General features: G+C 47.5%; 1 protein-coding gene across 1 annotated transcript in view; it reads left to right on the top strand.

Moving 5' to 3' along the window:
- The first annotated feature begins 1,233 nt into the window (after window positions 1–1,233).
- Window positions 1,234–20,821, top strand: part of OSBP (oxysterol binding protein) — a 29,051-nt gene continuing 9,463 nt past the window's right edge. Inside the window, exons 1-8 of the mRNA XM_090260894.1 lie at window positions 1,234–1,834; window positions 6,350–6,558; window positions 8,687–8,937; window positions 13,444–13,642; window positions 13,845–13,947; window positions 14,259–14,313; window positions 14,502–14,633; window positions 20,406–20,651. Of these exons, the coding sequence (XP_090117020.1) occupies window positions 1,455–1,834; window positions 6,350–6,558; window positions 8,687–8,937; window positions 13,444–13,642; window positions 13,845–13,947; window positions 14,259–14,313; window positions 14,502–14,633; window positions 20,406–20,651 (1,575 nt within the window). The 5' untranslated portion in view covers window positions 1,234–1,454. The remainder of the gene's footprint in view (window positions 1,835–6,349; window positions 6,559–8,686; window positions 8,938–13,443; window positions 13,643–13,844; window positions 13,948–14,258; window positions 14,314–14,501; window positions 14,634–20,405; window positions 20,652–20,821) is intronic.

Genomic DNA, 20,821 nt, shown 5'->3' on the forward strand with positions numbered 1-20,821 from the left:
ACTTTCCTGATACCTGGAAAACATGCTACCAAGGACAAGCAATTTGTTTCTTTTATACGAACAGCTATTCTATTGCCTAAGCTTGGAAAATGTAACAGGTTCCCCAAAGCTCCATTTTAACAGTAGTTTACAACATCTAAATGTTAACTAAGTTACTGAATATGTTACTTTCACACATGTGTGAGCATATTCAATTTATAAAAAAAAACAAAAAAAAAAAAAAAAAAACGGTGCTAAGTTAGGTATGCACACGTGCGCTGACGCTAAAGCCAATAAGGGCCTTTAGGTCTGGAGGAGACACGGGTGTCAAGTGCGTACGAAGTCAGGTCCTGGTCTATTTTCTCTTCACAGCTAGGTGGGCGACTCGTGGGACAGAATTAAAAGCAGGAGATAAAGGGGTGTGGTGAGATCGTAAAGCAAGGGAAGGGATAACAGGAGGATCGTGGACCAGGAAGGAACTCGGGAAGCTATTTCTGGGCTCCTAAAAAATCTAGGCCTTCATCTCCGAGCAAGCTGCCGAGAGAGGGCTCTAGAAGGGGAAAACCCACTCAGGCAGGGCCTGAATGCTGAAAGTCACTCTTCCTACCAAGACACCATGGAGGTCTTAACTCAGCAAGAAGGACTCCAACAATACGTTTAAATAAAAAAACGCTCTGGCGAAACTGACTTGCTTTTATCTCCTGTCAACTTCCCCAAAGCTGGAAGCAGGCGGACACGCCCCCCGCCGATCATCCCGGATTTTATTGGTTGCTCCGGCCTGCCCCTCTCCCAATGAATTTCTGTCATTGGTCAGGGTTCTCAAGCCCCTGTATCGCCGCCACAGGTGAGTGACACGCATGTCACCCAATAAGAAATGAAAATAAGGAAGTGACAGAGACCCCTCCCCTTTTTCTTCAACTCGCTCAGTCAATGGTAGAAGAGGTTGAGCGGCTGATATCAACCACCAATCCGTGAGGGCGGAATAAGGACGCTGAAATGAATGATGGGAGGGGGTGATGTGGCGGTGACGGGAACATAAACTGAAATGAGTGGCGGAAACATTAGCCAATCGACGATCAAATTGGCCGGGCACTCTGTATTCTCGAGTCCTACCTGAGTGCCGTAGACTTCAGGAAAGCACCAATGAACTTTACATGAGTCTGATGGGCTTTCATATAAACCAATCAACGGCTTTCCTGGCGGACAGGCCCCATCCCCGGGCTCTCACTTGGCGGTACGGAATGACAGGCCCCAAGAAAAATGCCAGTATCCTAGAGGTCTTCCGCAAGTGACACTCAGCAGCACCAATCGACTTCCTTTTTACCGGCGGCCGATCCCTCCTCCCCGCAGCGGGTTTGGCTGGGCGGTGACGTTGCGCGGCGGCGGCTGATGCGCTAGCTGTGTGGGGTGCTGCGGCCGGCGACGGCGGCTCTCGTAGGCGGTTCCGGTCCTGTGTCTCCAGGCGGTGGCAGTTCATGGCGGCGACGGAGCTGAGAGGAGTGGTGGGGCCGGGCCCGGCAGCCATTGCAGCTCCGGGCGGCGGCGGCACCGGTCCCCCCGTGGTGGGAGGCGGAGGCGGAGGCGGCCGCGGAGACGCGGGGCCAGGCTCTGGGGCCGCGCCGGGCACCGTGGCCGCGGCAGCTGCGAGCGGCCCGGGCCCCGGGACTGGGGGAGTGGCGGCGGCGGCGGGCCCAGCTCCAGCACCGCCGGCGGGGGGCTCCGGCAGCTCGGGCGGCTCGGGCGCTGGGGGTTCGGGCTCAGCTCGAGAGGGCTGGCTCTTCAAATGGACCAATTACATCAAAGGCTACCAGCGGCGGTGGTTCGTGCTGAGCAACGGGCTCCTGAGCTACTACAGGTAACTGCTTCCGGTGCGCCGTTCCCCACCGCAGCCCACAGTCCCCACGCCGTCACCCTGTCCCGCCGGCACAGCAGCCAAGGTCGCCCCAGTCCCCTTTTCGTCGCCTGCGAGCACTGACAGCTCGCGACCTGAGCCCACCGTCACGGAGAGTGAATACCCGAGGACTTACCCCTCTGCCCGAGTTACCCATCTTTGATGCCCTACCTTCTTCTACGGCCGCTGGACTTCCCAGTTGTTTGAAGAGCATCTGTTGTTCCATTATGTTTCCCCCAGCGCATCGGAGCAGTGGTTGAATTCGCAAGGAGGGCGCTGTGGTCGGCGCCGAGGGGCCCGTACGGGAGAGCAAAGCCCCGGCCCTGCACCCGAGGGGCTTAGAGTACAAGTCCCGAGGTTTAGCTGTTTGTGCCTAGTCTCCAGATCTCAAGGTTATTAGCAGCCCCTGAGGCCCCCGCCTTTGCCCTCTCCACGTTCAGGCGCAGGGACAGCGCTCCCAGGGTGGGTCGGCTCTCTGTCCCCGTGTCTGACTTATCGTTCCACGGCTTGCCTGTGCTTTCTCTCCTTCTAGACAGCTCAGAATGCGGGTGTGCACTCCGGTGCTGCTTTTATTTTTGCTTGTCCCACCTCCTCCCATGGGAACGATTTAACTCTTATCCAGTAGAGTTTCTGGGATCTCTGGTTAGTTTGGTTTCCGTTTATTAAAAGGAAAACCAACGTCTGTGATATGATTGCTTCTGTGTAACTGTGTGTTTTGGAATGTTTAAAATATATATTTATGGTGACTCACAGTCTTGCTATAGCATAACAGGCTTTTGACTACTCATGTTGCTACAGATAGAGAGATTGAGATACTGGATTTGGGGACAGGACATAAATATTTTCTGAGGGCTAGACAGTTCGGATGGGTGTTTTACTTAGAGTATTTCATTGACTCCCACGAACCCTGAGAATTAGGAGCTAATCCGTTCTTCCTGATGAGGAAACTGACACAGCTTGGGCAGCCTTGCTCAGATCTTGAGGAGTCAGGATTTAAACTAGTTCTGTTCACACCAGCATAACCTAGAACCCAGGTTAGTGTTACATGAACCAGATACAGAGATAATTAGGTATCAACAGCAAGTAAGTTTATAGATGATGGTTACTATGTTTATTTTACATAAAATGTATATAAGTCTCTTGAGGGAGACTTGGCTTAGTGCAGTGGCATTTCTAATTGAAATCTTTTTATGAAGACCATCCTATTGGGAAGACAAAATGCTGTTGTTAAGAGCTGCTCGCTCTATTTCCTTTCCTCTGCCAGTAGTCACCCTGCCACCAGAACTAGGGTGAACGAACCTGTTCCGTTCACTTCCTTGTATTGGCTCTTCGAGAAATTTTGAAGGGTAGCGGAAAGTAGGAGTTGGAAGTTTAGTTGGATTTAGAAACAGTGGAAGATACCTTAGTGCATCCTCGCTGCTTAAGTGACATTAATTGCGAACAGTTGTGTATGTCATTTGCATTATTCAAAATTATTCTCGTTACTTATCCAGGACTTCAAGGTTAGATCAAAGATCAAAAATTTAGTTTGCTCCAAAGCTTTTCCCTTACTTATTCTAATGTTCAATTGATTCATATCCTAATTTGACTGGTAAGTCTCTATTAACACTAAGTCCCTATTTTCAAAGGTTGTGTATCAACCGAGAGCCTTCATGTATGATCATTTTTTCTCCGTCTTAAGTTGTTATCAGACCCACTTTCCAGGATAGCTGGTTATTTGATCCGTACCAGTCTTGATTAATATTAATTTTGATTGGACATTAATAACTTATATGTTGTTTTCTTTCTTTTTCTTTTTCTTTTTCTCTTTTTACTTTTAGAGAGAGGGGAAGGGAGGGAGAAAGAGAGGGAGAGGAACATCAGTATGCGAGAGATACATCAATTGGTTGCCTCTCACATGCCCCCAACTGGGGACCTGGCCCGCAACCCAGGCATGTGCCCTGACTGGGAATCGAACCGGCAACCTTTTGGTTCGCAGACCAGGTCTCATATATGTTGTTTTCAAGTTACTTGAAACCACTTTTGACTTATCTCTTGTAAGAGCTAGTGGCACTTGTCTGACCACAGATAAAACTCCTTCCAAAACATACCAAACCACATGTTGGGAAATGTGCCACGGGCCTCTCCTTGCCAGCTAAGATGGCCCCGCCCACAAACCAGGCAACAGGAGCCAGTTAGCAGGTCGGTGCACTACCCTCAAAGTCAAATTGAAGTACTTCCTACCAGCTGTGTTGGTAGTTTATTCTCCCGAATAGAGTTCACTTCCCCAGCTCCCTAGAATGACTTAGCTAAGTTGTCATTCCTCTTGCTTTTCATGCCTCCAAAACCTGTCATTTCCTATACATATGCCTTTCACAATATACTGTTTTCTTTGTAACTGAGAGCCTGTTCGTCCTGGACGCATCCCCTGATGAACTGTCCTAATAGGCTTTGGCAACACCGCTTCCCCCTTTTCACATATCCTGTTCTTTCTCACACACCCAGTACACAGATGGCCGGCTACGTAAAACCCACTGTGGAATCCCAGCTCCTCCAGACACGTCGTGACAGGCCCACAGCATTAGTTTTCCTGGCTGGCCTCTAGAGATTGAGTTACTGCTTCAGCTGGCATTTTCAGGGAAGAAATTTCTAGCCGCCTCCTACTGTACTGCCTGGAGAACTTCCCTTGCACCCTGAATATCGTTTTTTTTCCAGCTTCCATACTAATCGTTTGTAACCATCTGTGTATTTACCCAAACCCAAGAGCCTGGGGGTCAAGCCTGCCTTACTCCGGGGGTTCCTTTGTATCTTTAAAACTGCTACAGGCTTGAAATGATTTGAGAAGCTTTTTTAGTTCAGGAACATGAACAGGCAGAAGAGATTCCTGAGAAGTGATTTGTGAAAAGTTACCAGCCCGCTGTACGGAATGTGGTAGAAGGTCCAAGTAGCACCTTCTGAGTGAAAGCAAGGGTGAGCTGCTGTAAGCCGTGGGTCTGTCATGTGGCCTGCATTATTCACGATGTAACTGAAGCTTGGGTGGGGGAGGGGAGGTCAGAACAGAAAAGCCCGGGATTCACGTTACAGCAGGGCAGGTGCAGGAGATGGAAAGTGGCCCAGTCCATGGAGACCCCCCTCCCCCCACCTCCAGCCATCCCATACCGCTTATTTGTACCTTTGAGGAAGAAAAACCAGTTTCCTGTGACAAACTGAACAACAGCACATGTGTCTTCCTAGGCGCAGTGAACCAACCTTCTCAAACATACCAGGTCTTACTTTCTGGAGGTGGGTGTGTGTCACTGCTGGCATGCAGGAATTCTGGATGTGCCAGGTGTGTTTGTCCGCTTGGCTCCAGTGAAAGGGAAATGGCCCTGCTTTGCATAGTGGCAGTTGGCAAAGGACTTTGACCTCTCCGTGTTCCAAGTTGGTCAGGGAGAACTGCAGTCTCAACACGCAGGTCCCTGGGAGCAGCCGGCAGGTGGTGGGGAAGTTAGCGCAGGCTGCACCGGACACCCGGTTGTGCTAGCAGCTTGCTGTCTTACGCGAGGCCTCTTGTAGCTGCTTGTCCCCAGGCAGTGCTGTAAAGTTCAGGAGTTAGTCTATGAATAGACCTGTCAGTCAGTAGAGACGGGGAAAATTTTTACACCCAGTCCTCCGAGGACAGATTTGCTGAATCTTTCCTAGCTATTAATAGATGGCTTAGGAGTTCCCACCGATAGAGGTCAGTGGACCTTAGGAAGGAACATAGTCCAGGAAGATCAGACTACCTGGTGATTCTTTTATGATTGTTTTGTCTTTCTCCCACAGAAAGCGATGTATTTCTATTTCATATCATTTGAGCTGGAGTCAAAACTTAATACTCTAAACATCTGAGCGTGCCTTAGAATTCTGCGATACAATTCAGAGTGGAGTACGACAGGTCTCCTCTGGGCTGAGTTGAAGTCGGGGAGGGTTGCTCAGTACAGTCCGTGTAAAATGGAGCTATCCTTTTAGGGAATGAGACTGCTATGCAAGATTTTGTTGGTGTGAGCTTATGAAGTACTATTTCATCATTATAATTTTCTAACTAAAAAGTAATTCCTGACTGAGAAAGGGCTTGAGGGAACTTTTTGGTGTGATAGAAATGTTCTTCATTTTGATGGTAGAGGTAGTAACACAATTATATACATTTGTCAAAACTCACTGAAATCATACACTTAAAATTGCTTACTTTATAGTGTTTGTCGTTATACTTATGTGAAGGCTCTTTTTAAAAAGCTAAGGGTAAGAGGAACCGTAGAGCAATACAGTTTGACTCAGAAACAATTCTTAGGCTCCAAAAGGAAATCCCTACTAATTGTTTCTTGAATTTAGGGCCCCGTGTGAGGAAATAATTAGGACTTGCTCATTCCTACCAGTGCTGTATTTTCAAAAGGCTTAGAATTATGAGAAGAAACGGAACATGATCAAGGAGTGACCACCCGTCAGCTCTCCGCTTAGCATGTCTTTGCCTCGTTATTGTAGGTCAAAGGCAGAAATGAGACACACCTGCCGTGGTACCATTAACCTGGCCACCGCCAACATCACTGTGGAGGATTCCTGCAACTTCATCATCTCCAATGGGGGTGCTCAGACCTACCATCTGAAGGCCAGCTCGGAAGTGGAGCGGCAGCGCTGGGTGACGGCCCTGGAACTAGCCAAGGCCAAGGCTGTGAAGATGCTGGCAGAATCAGGTAGGGAGCAAAGGACATTGTGTCTGGGAAACTTCCCGTTTGCTTGTCTAACGCACAAATCCTATTTCATCCCTCAAGGTCATTTAATCATCAACTATCTCCTAGATGTCTAGGCTTCTCATCATGCGGTGTTCCTTCTGGAGTGGTGATTTCCAACTGAGGGCAGTTCTACCTTACGGGGAACATTTAGGAATGTCTGGTGCCATTTTTCCGGTCCTAGCTGAGGGGTGGTGGTGCTATTGACAGGTAGTGAGTAGAGGCAGGGAGGTCGCTAAACTGCAAGGCAGAGGACAGCCACCCCAGCAGAGTTGTCTGGACCAAATGTCAGTAGTGCTGAGGTTGAGGTTTACGTCCTACAGGCATGAACAGTTGTCCTTTGGCTTTTAATGCCAGTTGACGGCCTTAAAATTTTGAGAAATAATTATTTTATTGCTAAATCAGTCTTAGGATTATTACAACTCACAATTTGGGTCTATCCTTACTATTTTATTTTCTCCAGACATCTTACTTAACTGTTAGGTGAGTTGAAACAATCTTTGTAGACTGCCAGAAATAGTGTATGTGATATTTTCTATGAAAAATCTTCATTTTGTTACCTTAGTGTCATTAAAAATGAGAAATCTAATTACATTTGGATTTTTCTTCGAGGAAAATGGTAGGAATCCCCCCCCCCCCCCCCCAGTTGTTGATAGTTTAATCGCACTGAGCTTGTTCACTGTGAGCTGACCAGGATGGTCACCTGTGACTTTTGTTCATCTGTTGGTGGTGGTGGTGGGGGGGCTTTTTGTTTGTTTTTAGAGCAAGGGGAAGGGAGGGAGAGAGGGAGAGAAACATCAGTGTGAGAGAGAAACATCGATTGGTTGCCTTCCATACACAACCAGGCTGGAAAGTCAACTCGCAGGTGCCCTACTGGGAATCGAACCAGCGACCTTTCAGTTGCGGAATGACGCCCAGCCAACTGAGCCACACGGGCTAGGGCATCTGTTGTTTCTCCTGTGCCCTGTCATTTCCCATACCACACTCAATATCTATTAATCAGTCAAAGGAAAATTCACTGCTTGGTAAATTTTTTGGTAACAGGTTATATTTTCACTTTGGCCCTGCCTCTGTCTGGCAGATAGGTCAGGTCTTTCCTTTTATTTCTTCTGTTTTGGTTTTAGTGCTGATGTTAGCTCCCCCAAAGGAAGTGACACTGCTGGAAAAGTGCTTTGCAGCTAGAAAAGTGTTAAGTGCAAAACTGGTAGCGAGAAGTACGGCGTAGCTGTCTGCTTGACTTACTGTTGGAGAGCCATTGAACAGAAGTCCTTGTGTTACTCTCAGTGCGGCGGCGGCTATAGTGTCAGGGGAGAGAAATGTATTTATCTTATCATCTTCAGAAAGTATGAATTAATGAGTCTTTTGGTGGTGTGGACTTTGTTTACAAGGAGCTAGGCTGTGAGTCTCAGCCTGTCTTGATCACCCAACAAGGGATAGTGAATTTGCAGTAATAATCAGTGAGGACTGGATCAGAACCCTGATGCTAGCATTTAAAGGCTCAATAATTCATACATAACCTCAAGAGCCATGTAGCTTATTTTACTTACTTTTAGAAAGGGAAGGAGAGGGAGAAAGAAAGGGAGAGGAACATCAGCGTGTGAGAGATATATCGATTGGTTGCCTCTCACGCATCCCCAACTGGGGACCTGGCCCGCAACCCAGGCATGTGCCCTAACTGGGAATCAAACCACCAACCTTTCAGTTTGCAGGCCGTTCACTGAGCCACAGCAGCCAGAACCCTTTTAGCTTCTCCATCCTATCCTCTAGGTTCTGAAACTTAAGTGTGCATCAGAATTATGTACTGGGCAGCTTATTCAGAATGCAGGTTCCTGGGCCTTACCTCACACCAGCCAAATCAACCTCGGGGGCCGGGGGGCAGAGAGTCTGCACCTGTAAGAAGAACTCCAGGTGTCTGTGATACAGGGGGACTGTGAACCGCACTGTGGAGAAGTTGTCTGGTGATGGGCAGCTGTCAGTTGATCAGAATGCACAGTGGGAGAAGTGTCGGTTTGGCTGTGGGCAGAGCAGGCAGGGTACAGGCTCCCACTCCGGGGCCTGGAATCCATGCAACTTAAACCTTTTGCTTCTGCAGATGAGTCAGGAGATGAGGAGTCTGTCTCACAAACTGACAAGACAGAGCTGCAGAATACCCTCCGGACCCTGTCGAGCAAAGTGGAGGACCTGAGCACGTGCAACGACCTCATAGCCAAGCACGGCACGGCGCTGCAGCGCTCCCTCAGTGAGCTGGAGTCCCTGAGGTTGCCCGCGGAGAGCAACGAAAAGATCAAGCAGGTCAACGAACGGGCCACGCTCTTTAGGATCACATCCAATGCCATGATCAATGTAAGTGCAGATGGTGCTCTTTCAAAATGTCATTCTTCCCAAGCGCTGGAGAGTTGTATTGATAAAACAGAGAGCATTAGGTCCTGTTGCTTGTTGCTCAAGGGATTTCAGTTACATTGTTTGCTGCATGAGACAGAGCGGGCGCAGATGGAATGCCTTTCATGCTGTGCTCAAATGATCGTGGTGCCGCTCCGGCCGAGGCGTTAGCTGGGAGTCCAGAGTCCCAGCCCTGCTCTGCAGCCAGCTGCATAGCTCATGGCGACGTTAATTGCCTCCTTTAACCTCTCTGCGTGGTGGTTTTATTTATTTTGAGCTAACTTTATCTGTTAGAACTGAAAGGTCTCATGGGTCCTTTCCGCTGTCAAGTTCTTGGAGCTTTCAGTTGGAGTCTGATCCCTACGTGTTAATGCATTCTGGCCTACAGTGCGGTACATGGGGGCTGGACCGAGTGCCAGTACCAGTTACTCCCGTCTTGACTCCTTATTTCAGGGGTGACTTTGGGTGGTAAAGACAAAACACTCAGCTTTGGATGCTTTCTGTTTCAAAGGAAGGGGCCAGTGCTTCTGCGTCCTCTGCCTTGGTGCCGTTGTTGGCTTGTGGAATACCTCTGCTGCTTGGCTGCAAGGCTCTCAGTAGGGCCACAGTGCCACTGGCATTGGAGATGTATTTCAGACGCTGGGCGGTCAGTACGAAATGAATACACAGTTTACACAGTGCTGCTTGTCCTCTGCTGTGACTGACTCTCACCTGGCAGGTGGTTTTAGCAGCTTCCACATGAAAGCCCTAGAAGACATTTCATAACATGAGTGAGAAGGGGACTCTCTGAGAAAGGGCTTATGTGGGGTTTTTTTTTGTTTGTTTTTTGTTTTTCTTCCTGAATGGGATGAAGTTACTTTACTAGGGCCAGATTTTCCCTTGTTGGGGGAGTGACAATAAGACTTTTGCTTAGAGCTTCTCTCAAGTTCTTGTGGCTCCTAGAGATCAGAGGCCTTCCCCGTGACCAAAGGGAAATTTCATTTTGCTCTTTTAAAACCCCTTTGTTAGTTAATAAAGAGTTGTGATAGCCTTTATTTTCATATCATTTTCTGAAGTGAGGAACGTTCACAGAAGGTAGAAGAGACAGATTGTTCTGTGCCCTGCGGGAACGTCAGCAGTCTGCAGGACCCCTCCGCGCCCGGCACTGACGCGGGGTGCCCTGCGCTCTTTTCCCAGACTGCGGCCCCTCTTAGGGCCCGTGCCTGCCTTTCTGGTCCTCTTGTGATCAGGAAAACCTCTTCAGTCATACAGGTCCATTAATCAGTGGTAAATACTGTTGCCTTTTATCCTTGTTCCATGACAATTTTTTTCTTCTCTTGATGTGAAAAGTTTGCTAAATAAAACACCTCTTGATTGAAAATTTTATCATAAAACGGGAACTTTAGTTTGAACTTTTCTCTTGAAACTATGCTCATCTTCGTTCCTTCGGGCAATTCTTTAAATTATAAGGGTCCAGAGTTTGTGTCAAAGGAAATGATTCCTTGGAAGTCAGAGGAAAGCACTCTGTCCCGCACCCCCCGCAGCCCCCAGCCCCCTCCCACCCCCCACCCTCGTATCCCCTGTATCCCCTGTATCCCTTTCGTAGCTGGTACTGCTTAAAATTCATTTTGTTTAGTTTTTTATCCCGGTCTTGTTTCCTTTATCCCTTTTAAGTGATGGTGGCGGGTCTTAAGTGTAATATGCATTTTAGAAGTTACACCCCTGGGACTTCACATCTCTAAAGGGGCATTTATAGCAAATTACTCAATTCCGTAGGATATAGCTTTTCTTTACTACCACAGTGAGTCCAATCGGGAATGAGGCTGACACTCTCAGTGTCCGTTTGCTAATTCAGTGAACATTGTTTGGCGCCTTCTGTGTCCTAGGCGCTGTGCTTGGGGATAGAAAACAAATGTGCATGCAGTCCCTGCCCTCAGCGAGATTACTGTCTCCTGCGGGGACAGAGAAGTACCCAGAGCATATGGACTGTGCTGAGTGCATGACAGAAGCAGCGCAGGCTGCGGTGTGACAGCACATTGGAGGTGTTTCGCTCAGACTAGGAGAATTCAGAATTCAATTAAATTCTGAAAGACCGGAGGGAGCCTTCCTATGAAAAAAGGCAACACAGACCCGGGACCCTGCAGACCGGCTGCCCTAGTTAGCTGCCTCTGTAACCTGGGGCTGGCCACTTCCTCTGCATTCTTAATCCCTTTTCTGTACAGTAGGGAAGCTGGTCACAGGTTGTTGAAAGGCTTTTATCAGATAATTGATACAAAGTCTTCAGCAAAGTGGCTGCTACATGATTGTCTCTCACTAAATTTCAGCTGTGATCAATATCGTCAAAAGGAAGTGAGGGAGAAGAGTTGATCCAGGTAGAGGTGTGGCATATGCGGGTCCTCCCTCTCTTCCGGAGTCGGGGAACTGCTGGTAATTGGCTGTTGGTGAGCGAGGTCGCAGCTAGGGATGAGTCTGGAAAGAAATGAAGTGTGCGGAGGTGATGGGGTGCAGACCACACTAAATGGGTTTGGTGGTAGTGCGTTTAAAGAGGATAAGATCAGTTTTGGTGCAGCCTTAATGTAATGGCCAATACCGTATCGAATGCTTACTGTGAGCCCTTAATGGTTCTAAATTCTTCACATGTGAAGTCTCTGAGGTAATTACTGTTGTTTCTCTGTGTACGGATGAGGAAGGTGAAGCACAGAGAGGCTCAATTACTGGCCTGGAATTCCATAGCTGGATAGTAACGCGGAGCTGCGGTTAGAGCCCCAGCAGTCCGCCCCCGGCCGCGGAGCAGGGAGGGCGGGAGGAAGTGTGTGCCTGGCCAGGTGGCTCAGTTGGTTAGAGTGTCGTCCGGATACGCAGAGGTTGTGGGTTTGATCCCTAGTCCAGGCACATACAAGAATCAACCAATGCATAATACGTAAATACATGGAACAGTAAATCTCTCTCTCCTCCTTTCTCTTTAAAGATCAATAATTTTTTTTTAAATAAAGGAAGTGTGCAGATTCTAGAAATCTTAAAAGAAGAATCCATAGGACTTGATCATTGGATGTGGGGATGGACTAAGAACTCAGAATCCAGGATTCTCCTTGGTTTTCTGGCATGGGCGGGTGGAACTGCTGTGCCCTGGGGAACTCCAAAGGGAGAGGCAGAGTCAGAAAGGGAACTGGGGGAGTTTAGGTTGGGACCTACAGATTTTGCGATTATTTTGAGCCACTGAATAGGCAACTGGATATTCTGGTATAAAGCTTTATGAGCACAGGGGTAGAATTACTGGTTTCATAATCATTAGCCTATAGGCAATAGTTGAAACCATGGGTGTAGATATTTTATTTACCTTATAGTTTCTCTAGAACAGGACATTGAATTTTAAGATTACATTGCTTCTTTTTTTTTTTTTCATTTATTTATTAAGCAAACTTTATCAGGCTCCTCCTGTGTACAAAGCAACTAAGATACGAATTAACTATAAATTATGTCTTCAGATTGCTTATGATCCATCTGGAGAGACAGCAAACCAGGCATGATGCCGCTGTGGCTTGTGTAGAACAGAAAAGTATGTACCAAGCGCTGTGGAAATGTAGAGAAGAGACTGGCTGCTTAAGTGACTGGGGGGAAGTGTCACAGAAGAATAACATTTGCCATAGATCTTAAACAAATAAATGGCCTTAGCCAAGTAGGGAAGTGGAAGGAAAGGGCATTGTAGGTAAAGTGAGTAGCGTGTGCTGTGATAGGCAGGCCTGAAAGAAGTCTTTCGGTCCAGGAAATGGTGAGCAGTTCAGTGTGATTCCACAGGAGGAAGCAGGGGCCTGGAGAGGAGGGTACAAGGCAGGCGGTGGCCCTACTGTCACGGGCCCTTTGTGTTTATAACCAGTAGTGAGGGAGCCAGTGAGGGGACTGATATCATCAGATTGGTGTGTTGTCTCTAGAGCCTTTCTTTGATTCGTCAGGTAGGCTTCTGATTCTTATGGTTTCTTAATGACCAAAATGAAACAAATTAAGTGTCCCTGTATTTGGTCTAATTCGGCGTAGATTCTCTGTTCCTGGTATCTTGAATTCCTTAGCTTTAGGTGACTCAAGTTTAGTCAAGAATTTATGGACAGCAATCATCCTGTGTTTTTCTTCCCCTTTCTTTCAGTTAATAGATTTTTTTTTCTTTCTGTGTAGTTCACACAGCTGCCCTTTGTGATGTTGCCACAAATACTTTGTTTAGGTTTACTGCTCACTTGGCATTTGGTTGGTCCTCATGACCAGGGAAATAGGAAAGAACCGTGACAAACCATGCTCATTTTTTTTTTCCTGGAGTTGACCTTCATTGCATCAGGGAGCTGGCTGTCCCTGATACTGTGGAAAAACAGGGAAAGTCTTTCATCGTAATCTTGTGCGTTAAAGTTCCCCCAAATAATGTTACTTAATGGGTTTACAGAGGCCTGAGGGGTGTCTCTGACTAGCTGAGTTGATGTGACACATATTAACTCTTTTCCCCTCCAGGCCTGCAGAGATTTCCTTATGTTAGCCCAGACTCATAGTAAAAAATGGCAGAAGTCACTACAGTATGAAAGAGACCAGCGTATCCGGCTGGAAGAGACCTTGGAGCAGCTGGCGAAGCAGCATAATCACCTGGAGAGGGCCTTCCGAGGCGCCACGGTGCTGCCGGCGAACACGCCTGGCAGCGTGGGTTCCAGTAAAGGTAAGACACCGGGAGAAGAACTCCAAATTCTCCAGAATCGGTGACTCATGTGAAATGCGGTAACTGGAGTCCTTATTTCTTCTGGCTTTTCCACTGTTTTCTACCATTTGTTGCTATGTTTGTGACTAGATTTAAAAGACCCTGCTGTGCCGGGTGTTGGTAAGTGTAGCCAAGGTAAATGAATAAGGCTTTCCCCCTGCAGATCAGTGCTGCTCTGGCAAAGGAGACATGAGTGATGAGGATGATGAGAACGAATTTTTTGATGCCCCTGAGATCATCACCATGCCGGAAAATTTGGGCCACAAGTAAGTTCTCTTTGACTTTCGATAAGAATGAACATATCTGACCATCAAAAGGTTGGAAGTGTTTTCAGTGGAAGTATCAGAGTTGTCAATGTTTACTGAGACCTACAGTCTTTTCCTTAAGTAAGGGGAAAGCTGTTAGCTTTTTAACCCGAACAGGGTGTCCAGAGATGTTTAAATTGATGCATGTTTTATTATCAGTGTCATGCAGTCACCCATTAAGTTTGTGCAGTGTGCTTAGTGTTCTGCTCTGTAGAGACCACACTCTAGTTCTGGTCTTTGTTCTAATTCTCGCACGTTCCCCATCCACGTAGACGTACTGGCAGCAACATCAGTGGAGCCAGCAGTGACATCAGCCTTGATGAGCAGGTAACCGGGAGTTATGTGAAGTGAGGGATTTGAAGTGTGATTCCCAAGGTCTTGTTTGTAAGGTGCTAAGAGAGACAGAAAGTACTGGATTTTTTTCTTTTTCCCTTTAGCAGGGGGGAAGGGAAGGTCCTGAATACTGGGTTGTCTGTTCTTTGTGGGAGACTGAATGGCTTTGTTCTTGTTCTCAGTACAAGCATCAGCTGGAGGAGACCAAGAAGGAGAAGAGAACTAGAATACCATACAAGCCGAACTACAGCCTCAATTTGTGGAGCATCATGAAGAACTGCATTGGAAAAGAGCTCTCCAAGATCCCCATGCCGGTGAGCTTCTCGCACGTGCCTGGGCTGCTGCCAGGAGGGCCTCCTGGGCCTCAGTGGGGACAGTGCTGCTGTGAGGGCCCCACCACTCGGGTGGCAGTTTGTGGCACGGTCTTTGTTACCCTTAGAGTTATATATATCCCTTAAAATAATCTGCTTTTATTTGGGCTGTGGATCTTGTGTGTTCTCAGATCACCTCGAATCAGATACATTTGTTCAGTAGTTTCCTTAAGAGCAGATTCCTATGTGAACCATGAGAAGATAATAGTTCCTGTTTTCTAGACGTGTGTAGTTTAAAGGAGGCAGGCATGAAAACAGGTAAAAAACATTCTCTTCTGTGGTAGTGTTGTTTGAAGTACTGTCCGTACAAAGGTTTGGGGAGCACAGAACAGAAATAATTCATTCCAACCCAGAAGGTAAGGACCATCGCCATGGCGAAGACAGTGTTTGTGCTAGCCTCCCTCTCCCGGTTTGTCGGCACTATTGCCAAAGCGATCTTTTTTTTCTTTTAAATAACATTTTTCTTAAGTAAAGCTTTTTTATTTATTTATTTATTTATTTATTTATTTTTAGAGAGAGGGGAAGGGAGAGAGAAAGAGAGGGAGGGAAACATCAATGTGTGGTTGCCTCTCGTGCACCCCCAACTGCAGACCTAGCCCGCAACCCAGGCGTGTGCCCTGACTGGGAATCAAATCGGCAACACTTTGGTTCTCAGGCCAGGGTTCAATCCACTGAGCCACACCAGCCAGGGCCAAAGCGACCTTTTTAAAATTGAAAATGAAGTCATGTCACTTCTTAGCTTAAAATCCTTTACTGGTCTCTGTGGCTTTGAGAGCAGACCGGTTCCTTGGTGGGCCTGCAGCTTCCTTCCCAAGGACAAGGCTGTGTCCACACCTGTCTGCTGTTCTGGTCGTTGGGAATTGCCTTCAGCTGCTCAGAGGCATCTCCTCTTTTCCCTCAGGGCATTTGCCCACACTGCTCTTTCTGCTCGAAAGTTCGGCAGCTCCCCACCCACCCTTGCCCCTTTTCTTTTGCCAAACACCCTTTTCTTCAGGATTCAGCTATAGTACCGTCTCTTTCGGCAGAGCCTCATCCGTGCATCTGGTCAGGGCGAGATACTCTCTCTCCTGTGCTCTAATAGGTGCCCTTGCTTATGTCTGGGAAATGGAAATCGCTTGCCTGTTCATCCCACAAGCATTTACTGAGCACCTGTTATCTGCCTGGTGTTGAAGCAGCATGTCGATTAGGTATAGGTTTAATATAGAGAAACAAATTCAGCCTGGGCCAGTGCATCTCAGTTGGAGCATCATCCCATAGACTGAAAGGTCGCAGATTCGAGTCCTAGCCAAGGCGCATGTGAGAGGGCAACCGATTGATGTTTCTCTCTCACATCAGTATTTCTCTCTCTCTCTCTCTCTCTCTCTCTCTCTCTCTCTCTCTCTCTTTCCCTCTCTCTCTGTCTTCCTCTCTCTTTAAAAGCAGTGGGAAAATGTCCTTGAGTAAGGAAATATAAACCATAAAAAAACAAATTCAAGACATATTGGTTTAAACCAGGCGTCAGCAAACTATGAGCCTTGGGCTAAATCTGGCTACTCTCTGTGCAGCCTGCAAGCTAACAATAGTGTGTGTTATTATTAAATTTATTGGAGTGACATTGGTTAATAAGATTATATAAGTTTCAGTTTTTATACTTTTAAATGCTCGAAAAAATCAGAATATTTCATAACATGAGAATTATATGAAATTTAGATGTTATTTAGTTTTATTGGAACACAGTGACACCCATTGGATTGCCTACTGTGGCTACTTTGGACCTGCAAGAGCAGAGTGGAATGGTTGTGACAGAGGCCATATGTCCCTCAAAGCCTGAATATTTACTGTCGAGCCTTTACAGAAGGAGCTTGGCCAGCCCCGCCTTACGCAAACATTAGCTTACTCATTCTCACGTTAAAGCCCAGAAGTAGGTGGCTCCGGGCTGGCCCTGTGCTCTGCAGTGCCCGGACCAGGTTCTCTTCTGTCCTCTCACTTGGCGGCCTGTGGCCTCGGTTCCTAGGTCCTGAGTGGCTGCCCCAGCCTGGGCCGTCGGGGTCTCATTCAGTCAGCGGGAAGGAGGGAGTAGGGCATGCCGGAACGGCATAAACCCGTTCACCTCAGTCTCTTCGGCCAGATCTCGGTTATGTGGCCACAGCTGGCGGGGAAAGAGGCTGGCAAGGAAGACTTCTGTAGTTGGCGGCACGACCTGGTTAAAAGCTCGGGTTGTACGGCCTGTAGAAGGAAGGAAGGCCGGGAATTGGGGGCGGCTGCAGGTTCTGCCCACAGCCAGACTCGTGGCATACGGAGACGCAGAAAGCATGCTGCCCTCTTGGCGCTCAAGGACTGCGTTCCTCATGGGCAGAGACTATGTGTCATTGGCCTTTATAACCTCGATTCGTCACCAGTGCCTGGCACGTGTCCACCATCCAGCAAATGCTGAAGTGATCAGTGACTGGGTCTTGGAAAACCAGTAGATTTATATGTAAGTGTGTAGAATTTCTGTTTAAAGATGTTGACCTCCAGAAAAGGACATGAGTAAGGACACTGAAGGAACAAAATAACTGGTTCACTGGGGGCTTAAAAGATGCCCAGCTCGCCTGGGGCCTTCAAGGAGGTGCCTTGGGAAGGTGGGCTGGAAAGGCAGGTCTTTGCAACCTTGGAAATGCAGACCCTGCTTAGAAACAGCTTCTGAGTGTAGGTGGCCTCTCTGTCCTCCTTTCCCATGAGTTCCCTGTTGACTTTGCTACTAGGAATGTGCAGCCCGGTACCTGTTTGCCTCCAGGTGCAGCCCTCGCCCTTCCGTGCTCTCTGCTGTGTCATGGGAAAGCTGGTCCCTCTAGGCTGTTTCTCGGGCTGCCGTGTCTGCTGGCATCTGGCTGGGCTCCACCGGTGCACGGCACCAGTCGCAGTTTGCGCAGGGAGGACGGGAGAAACCCCAGGGCACTCACAGGGGTTCTAGCTCCTGCCAGATGCCTCTGGCCTCTAGGCCACAGTAACACCACTGCTGCCCCTGTCCCTTTGCATTACCACTGGCTATGGCTTCCTGCTGATGCTAATCTCCAGCTTGTCTTTATGGGCTGTCCAGCTCTCCCTCAGCTTATAACTGATTCCCTGCTTCCCTCCATTTTAAATTCACAGATCCATTTGTTTCCCTGTTAGTCCTCAGAGTGATGGAGTGACCGATATGAAAAGCTTGGCGCTTTTAGAGAAACCGTGGTCCCAGGAACAGCTGGGGGTCGGGGCTGTGTGTGTGTGTGAAAAGCAGTGAGAGCTTAAGGACGCAGTGATTCTAATCCCAGGCCATGCTGCTGTACCTCTGAGCCACGAGGAGAGGATACCACCCATTCCTAGTTTTTCTCAGAATGTCTGGAAATATTACTTAACGTCACCAGAAATTCTGCCAATGAGAAATTTTGCTGACATATTTAATAAGCACCCTCTGTGAAAAAAAAAAAAAAAAAAAAAGACTCCCTGGCTGCTGTGGCTCAGTGGATTGAGCATCGGCCTGTGAACCAAGTGTCGCTGGTTCGATTCCCAGTCAGGGCACATGACTAGGTTGCACGTCAGGTCCCCGTTTGGGGGTGCATGGGAGGCAACCACACAGTGATGTTTCTCTCCCTCTCTTTCTCCTTCCCCCTCTCTCTCTAAAAAAAATAAAATAATAAAAAGGTATCATCATGCTTCCAATCATTAGTGAATGTAGCTTTCTGTTCCATTTAAATATATATATACATATATATATGACAGAGACCATGCCTGCAAAGCCTGAAATATTTACTTTCTAGCTCTTTGTCCACTTCTGCATTTACACTCCCAATGACCATGGTGTCCGTTGACACAGCCTCTAGACTGGCGCTGTCCAATATAGTAGCTATTGAAACTTAAATTAATTATAATAAAATTTTAAATTCTGTTCTTCAGTCACAATAGCCACATTGCAGGTGCTTAGTAGTCACATGTGACTAATGGGTAATGAGCTGAACAATGCAGATATAAACAAAAACAAAAAACAAAGACTCAAGTCTTATCAGTCTGTTGCTCCGCTCAGTGTGCGTGTTTCTTGCCACAGTGCTGTTCTCTCAGGGTCAGGAAGGTGGTTTTGGAGGGTGGCACCCTGTTTTGGTTCAGGGGGGCGTAGATCCTACTTCCCATAAGAGGAGTGTTCTTTTTTTTTTTTTTAAGAAAAAATTTTATTTATTTTTAGAGAGAGAGGAAGGGAGGAAGAAAGAGAGGGGGAGAGACAGTAATGTGTGGGTGCCTCTCGTGTGTCCCCAACTGGGGACCTGGCCCTGACTGGGAACCGAACCAGCAACCCTTTGGTTTGTAGACTGATGCTCAATCCACTGAGCCACACCAGCCGGGGGGCAGAGGAGTGTTCTAATGTTGGGCCTGTGGCTCTGTCTTCATAGAGAAACGCTTGTTATATTCCTCAGAGAAAAAGCAGGCTCTCATATATTATTTAGAATTGTACAAATGCAAAGAAGCAAACATAATATTAATAATGAATATCGTTAGTTGATGGCATTTCAAGTAAATTTTCCCTTCATACTTTGTCTTTAAAGTTTGTTATAGTGGAAATTATAAAATATTTTATAGTTGGAAGGACAGTAAATATGTGGGGAGTCTGTGGCTCAGGGATTGGCAGGTAGGAGGCTGGACAAAAATGCAGAAAAAGAGGCGGAAGGAAGGAAAGAAATGTGTTTTTTGTTTGGTTTGTTTAACTGAAATGTGGCTTTAGGCTAGTTCCATTCAATAGAAAGGAAAATTTTTTTCCTTCTTCTGTTCTCTGGATTCAGAATGTAGGCTGTTGCTATCCAGGCCTTACTCAGCTGCATTGCAGATTAAATTAACTCTTTTATTTACTTATTTTTTTTTTACAGCATTTAAAAATATATTAATGTCTTCTTAAAGTCCAGTCAATTTAGAAGGTAACTTTTTTTAAGGGGGAGCCTGGGGAGACAATGTCTCTTTTGTTCACTTCTCTACACCCAGTGGGTAGCATAGGGTCTGGCACACGTGGGCTCAGTAAATATTTGTGGAATGAAGCAGTGAATGAATGAATGAATGAACGAATGAACATCTTCTCCCCAGCAGGAGCACACAGACATCCAGTGAGGGAGCACTCTAAGTTGTCTCTAGAACTTGAAAGGTGGAAACACTCACAGCCCCCTCTTAATTCCCACTAAGAGCACCCCAGGTCCAAAAAATCAACTGTCCGGCCTCAGCGCTAGGAAGGCAGAATCCTGGCCTGACGTAGGACTGAACCGGCAGCAATCATTCGTCCAGGAGTGGCAGCTAGCTGTTGTCATGTTTTCATTTCACCAGCCAGGGCATGCCTGCGCTTCGATGTGACTGCCCTTTCTTTCCTCAGGAATGTTAAGTATCCAACTTCCTCTCTGGGTGTACTTGTGCTGAAATACATTTCCTCTTTTATTCATTCAATCAATACCTGCCTGATGACGGTCGCCTCTGTGTGAGGCACTGATCGCTTGGCGTACGCAGGGATGAGCAAAGAGCTTCCAGCTGGTGGTGCAAGTGGGCACAGTGCTGTCCGCCCTCACCGCCACGGACTGCCGGCCTGGGAGAATGGCTTGCTTGCAGGCTCGAGCTTAGAGCTGCTGCACTGAGCACAGGCCTCTCCTCTTCCTGGCGATTGGCTTTATCACTGTGACCCGCAGAAAAATTGAACTGTCTCTTGCAGATATGTGGGCAAAGTTTTCATATCTGTTCTCTTCCTGACAGGTGAACTTTAATGAGCCCTTATCCATGCTTCAGCGCCTTACTGAAGATCTGGAATACCATGAGCTGCTAGACCGAGCTGCAAAATGTGAGAACTCTCTAGAACAGCTCTGTTATGTTGCAGCTTTCACCGTGTCGTCCTACTCCACTACTGTCTTCCGTACCAGCAAGCCATTCAACCCGCTCCTCGGGGAGACCTTCGAGCTGGACCGATTAGAGGAGAACGGGTACCGATCCCTCTGTGAGCAGGTAAAGCGGCCTCAGGACTGGGGTACCTTTCCGTTTTGGAGAAAGGCTTGATGTTTTGGGGTACCCCTGCCCTGGGTGCTGTGTTTGCCGAAGTTCCAGTGCCTGTCATCCCACACTGCCTTCTCTTCCTTCAGGGCTCCCACACTGTTGTGGTGTAGAAATGCCAAGTG

The sequence above is a fragment of the Furipterus horrens genome, unplaced genomic scaffold (assembly GCF_987537825.1).
Source record: "Furipterus horrens unplaced genomic scaffold, mFurHor1.1.pri manual_scaffold_2, whole genome shotgun sequence".
Lineage (NCBI taxonomy): Eukaryota > Metazoa > Chordata > Mammalia > Chiroptera > Furipteridae > Furipterus > Furipterus horrens.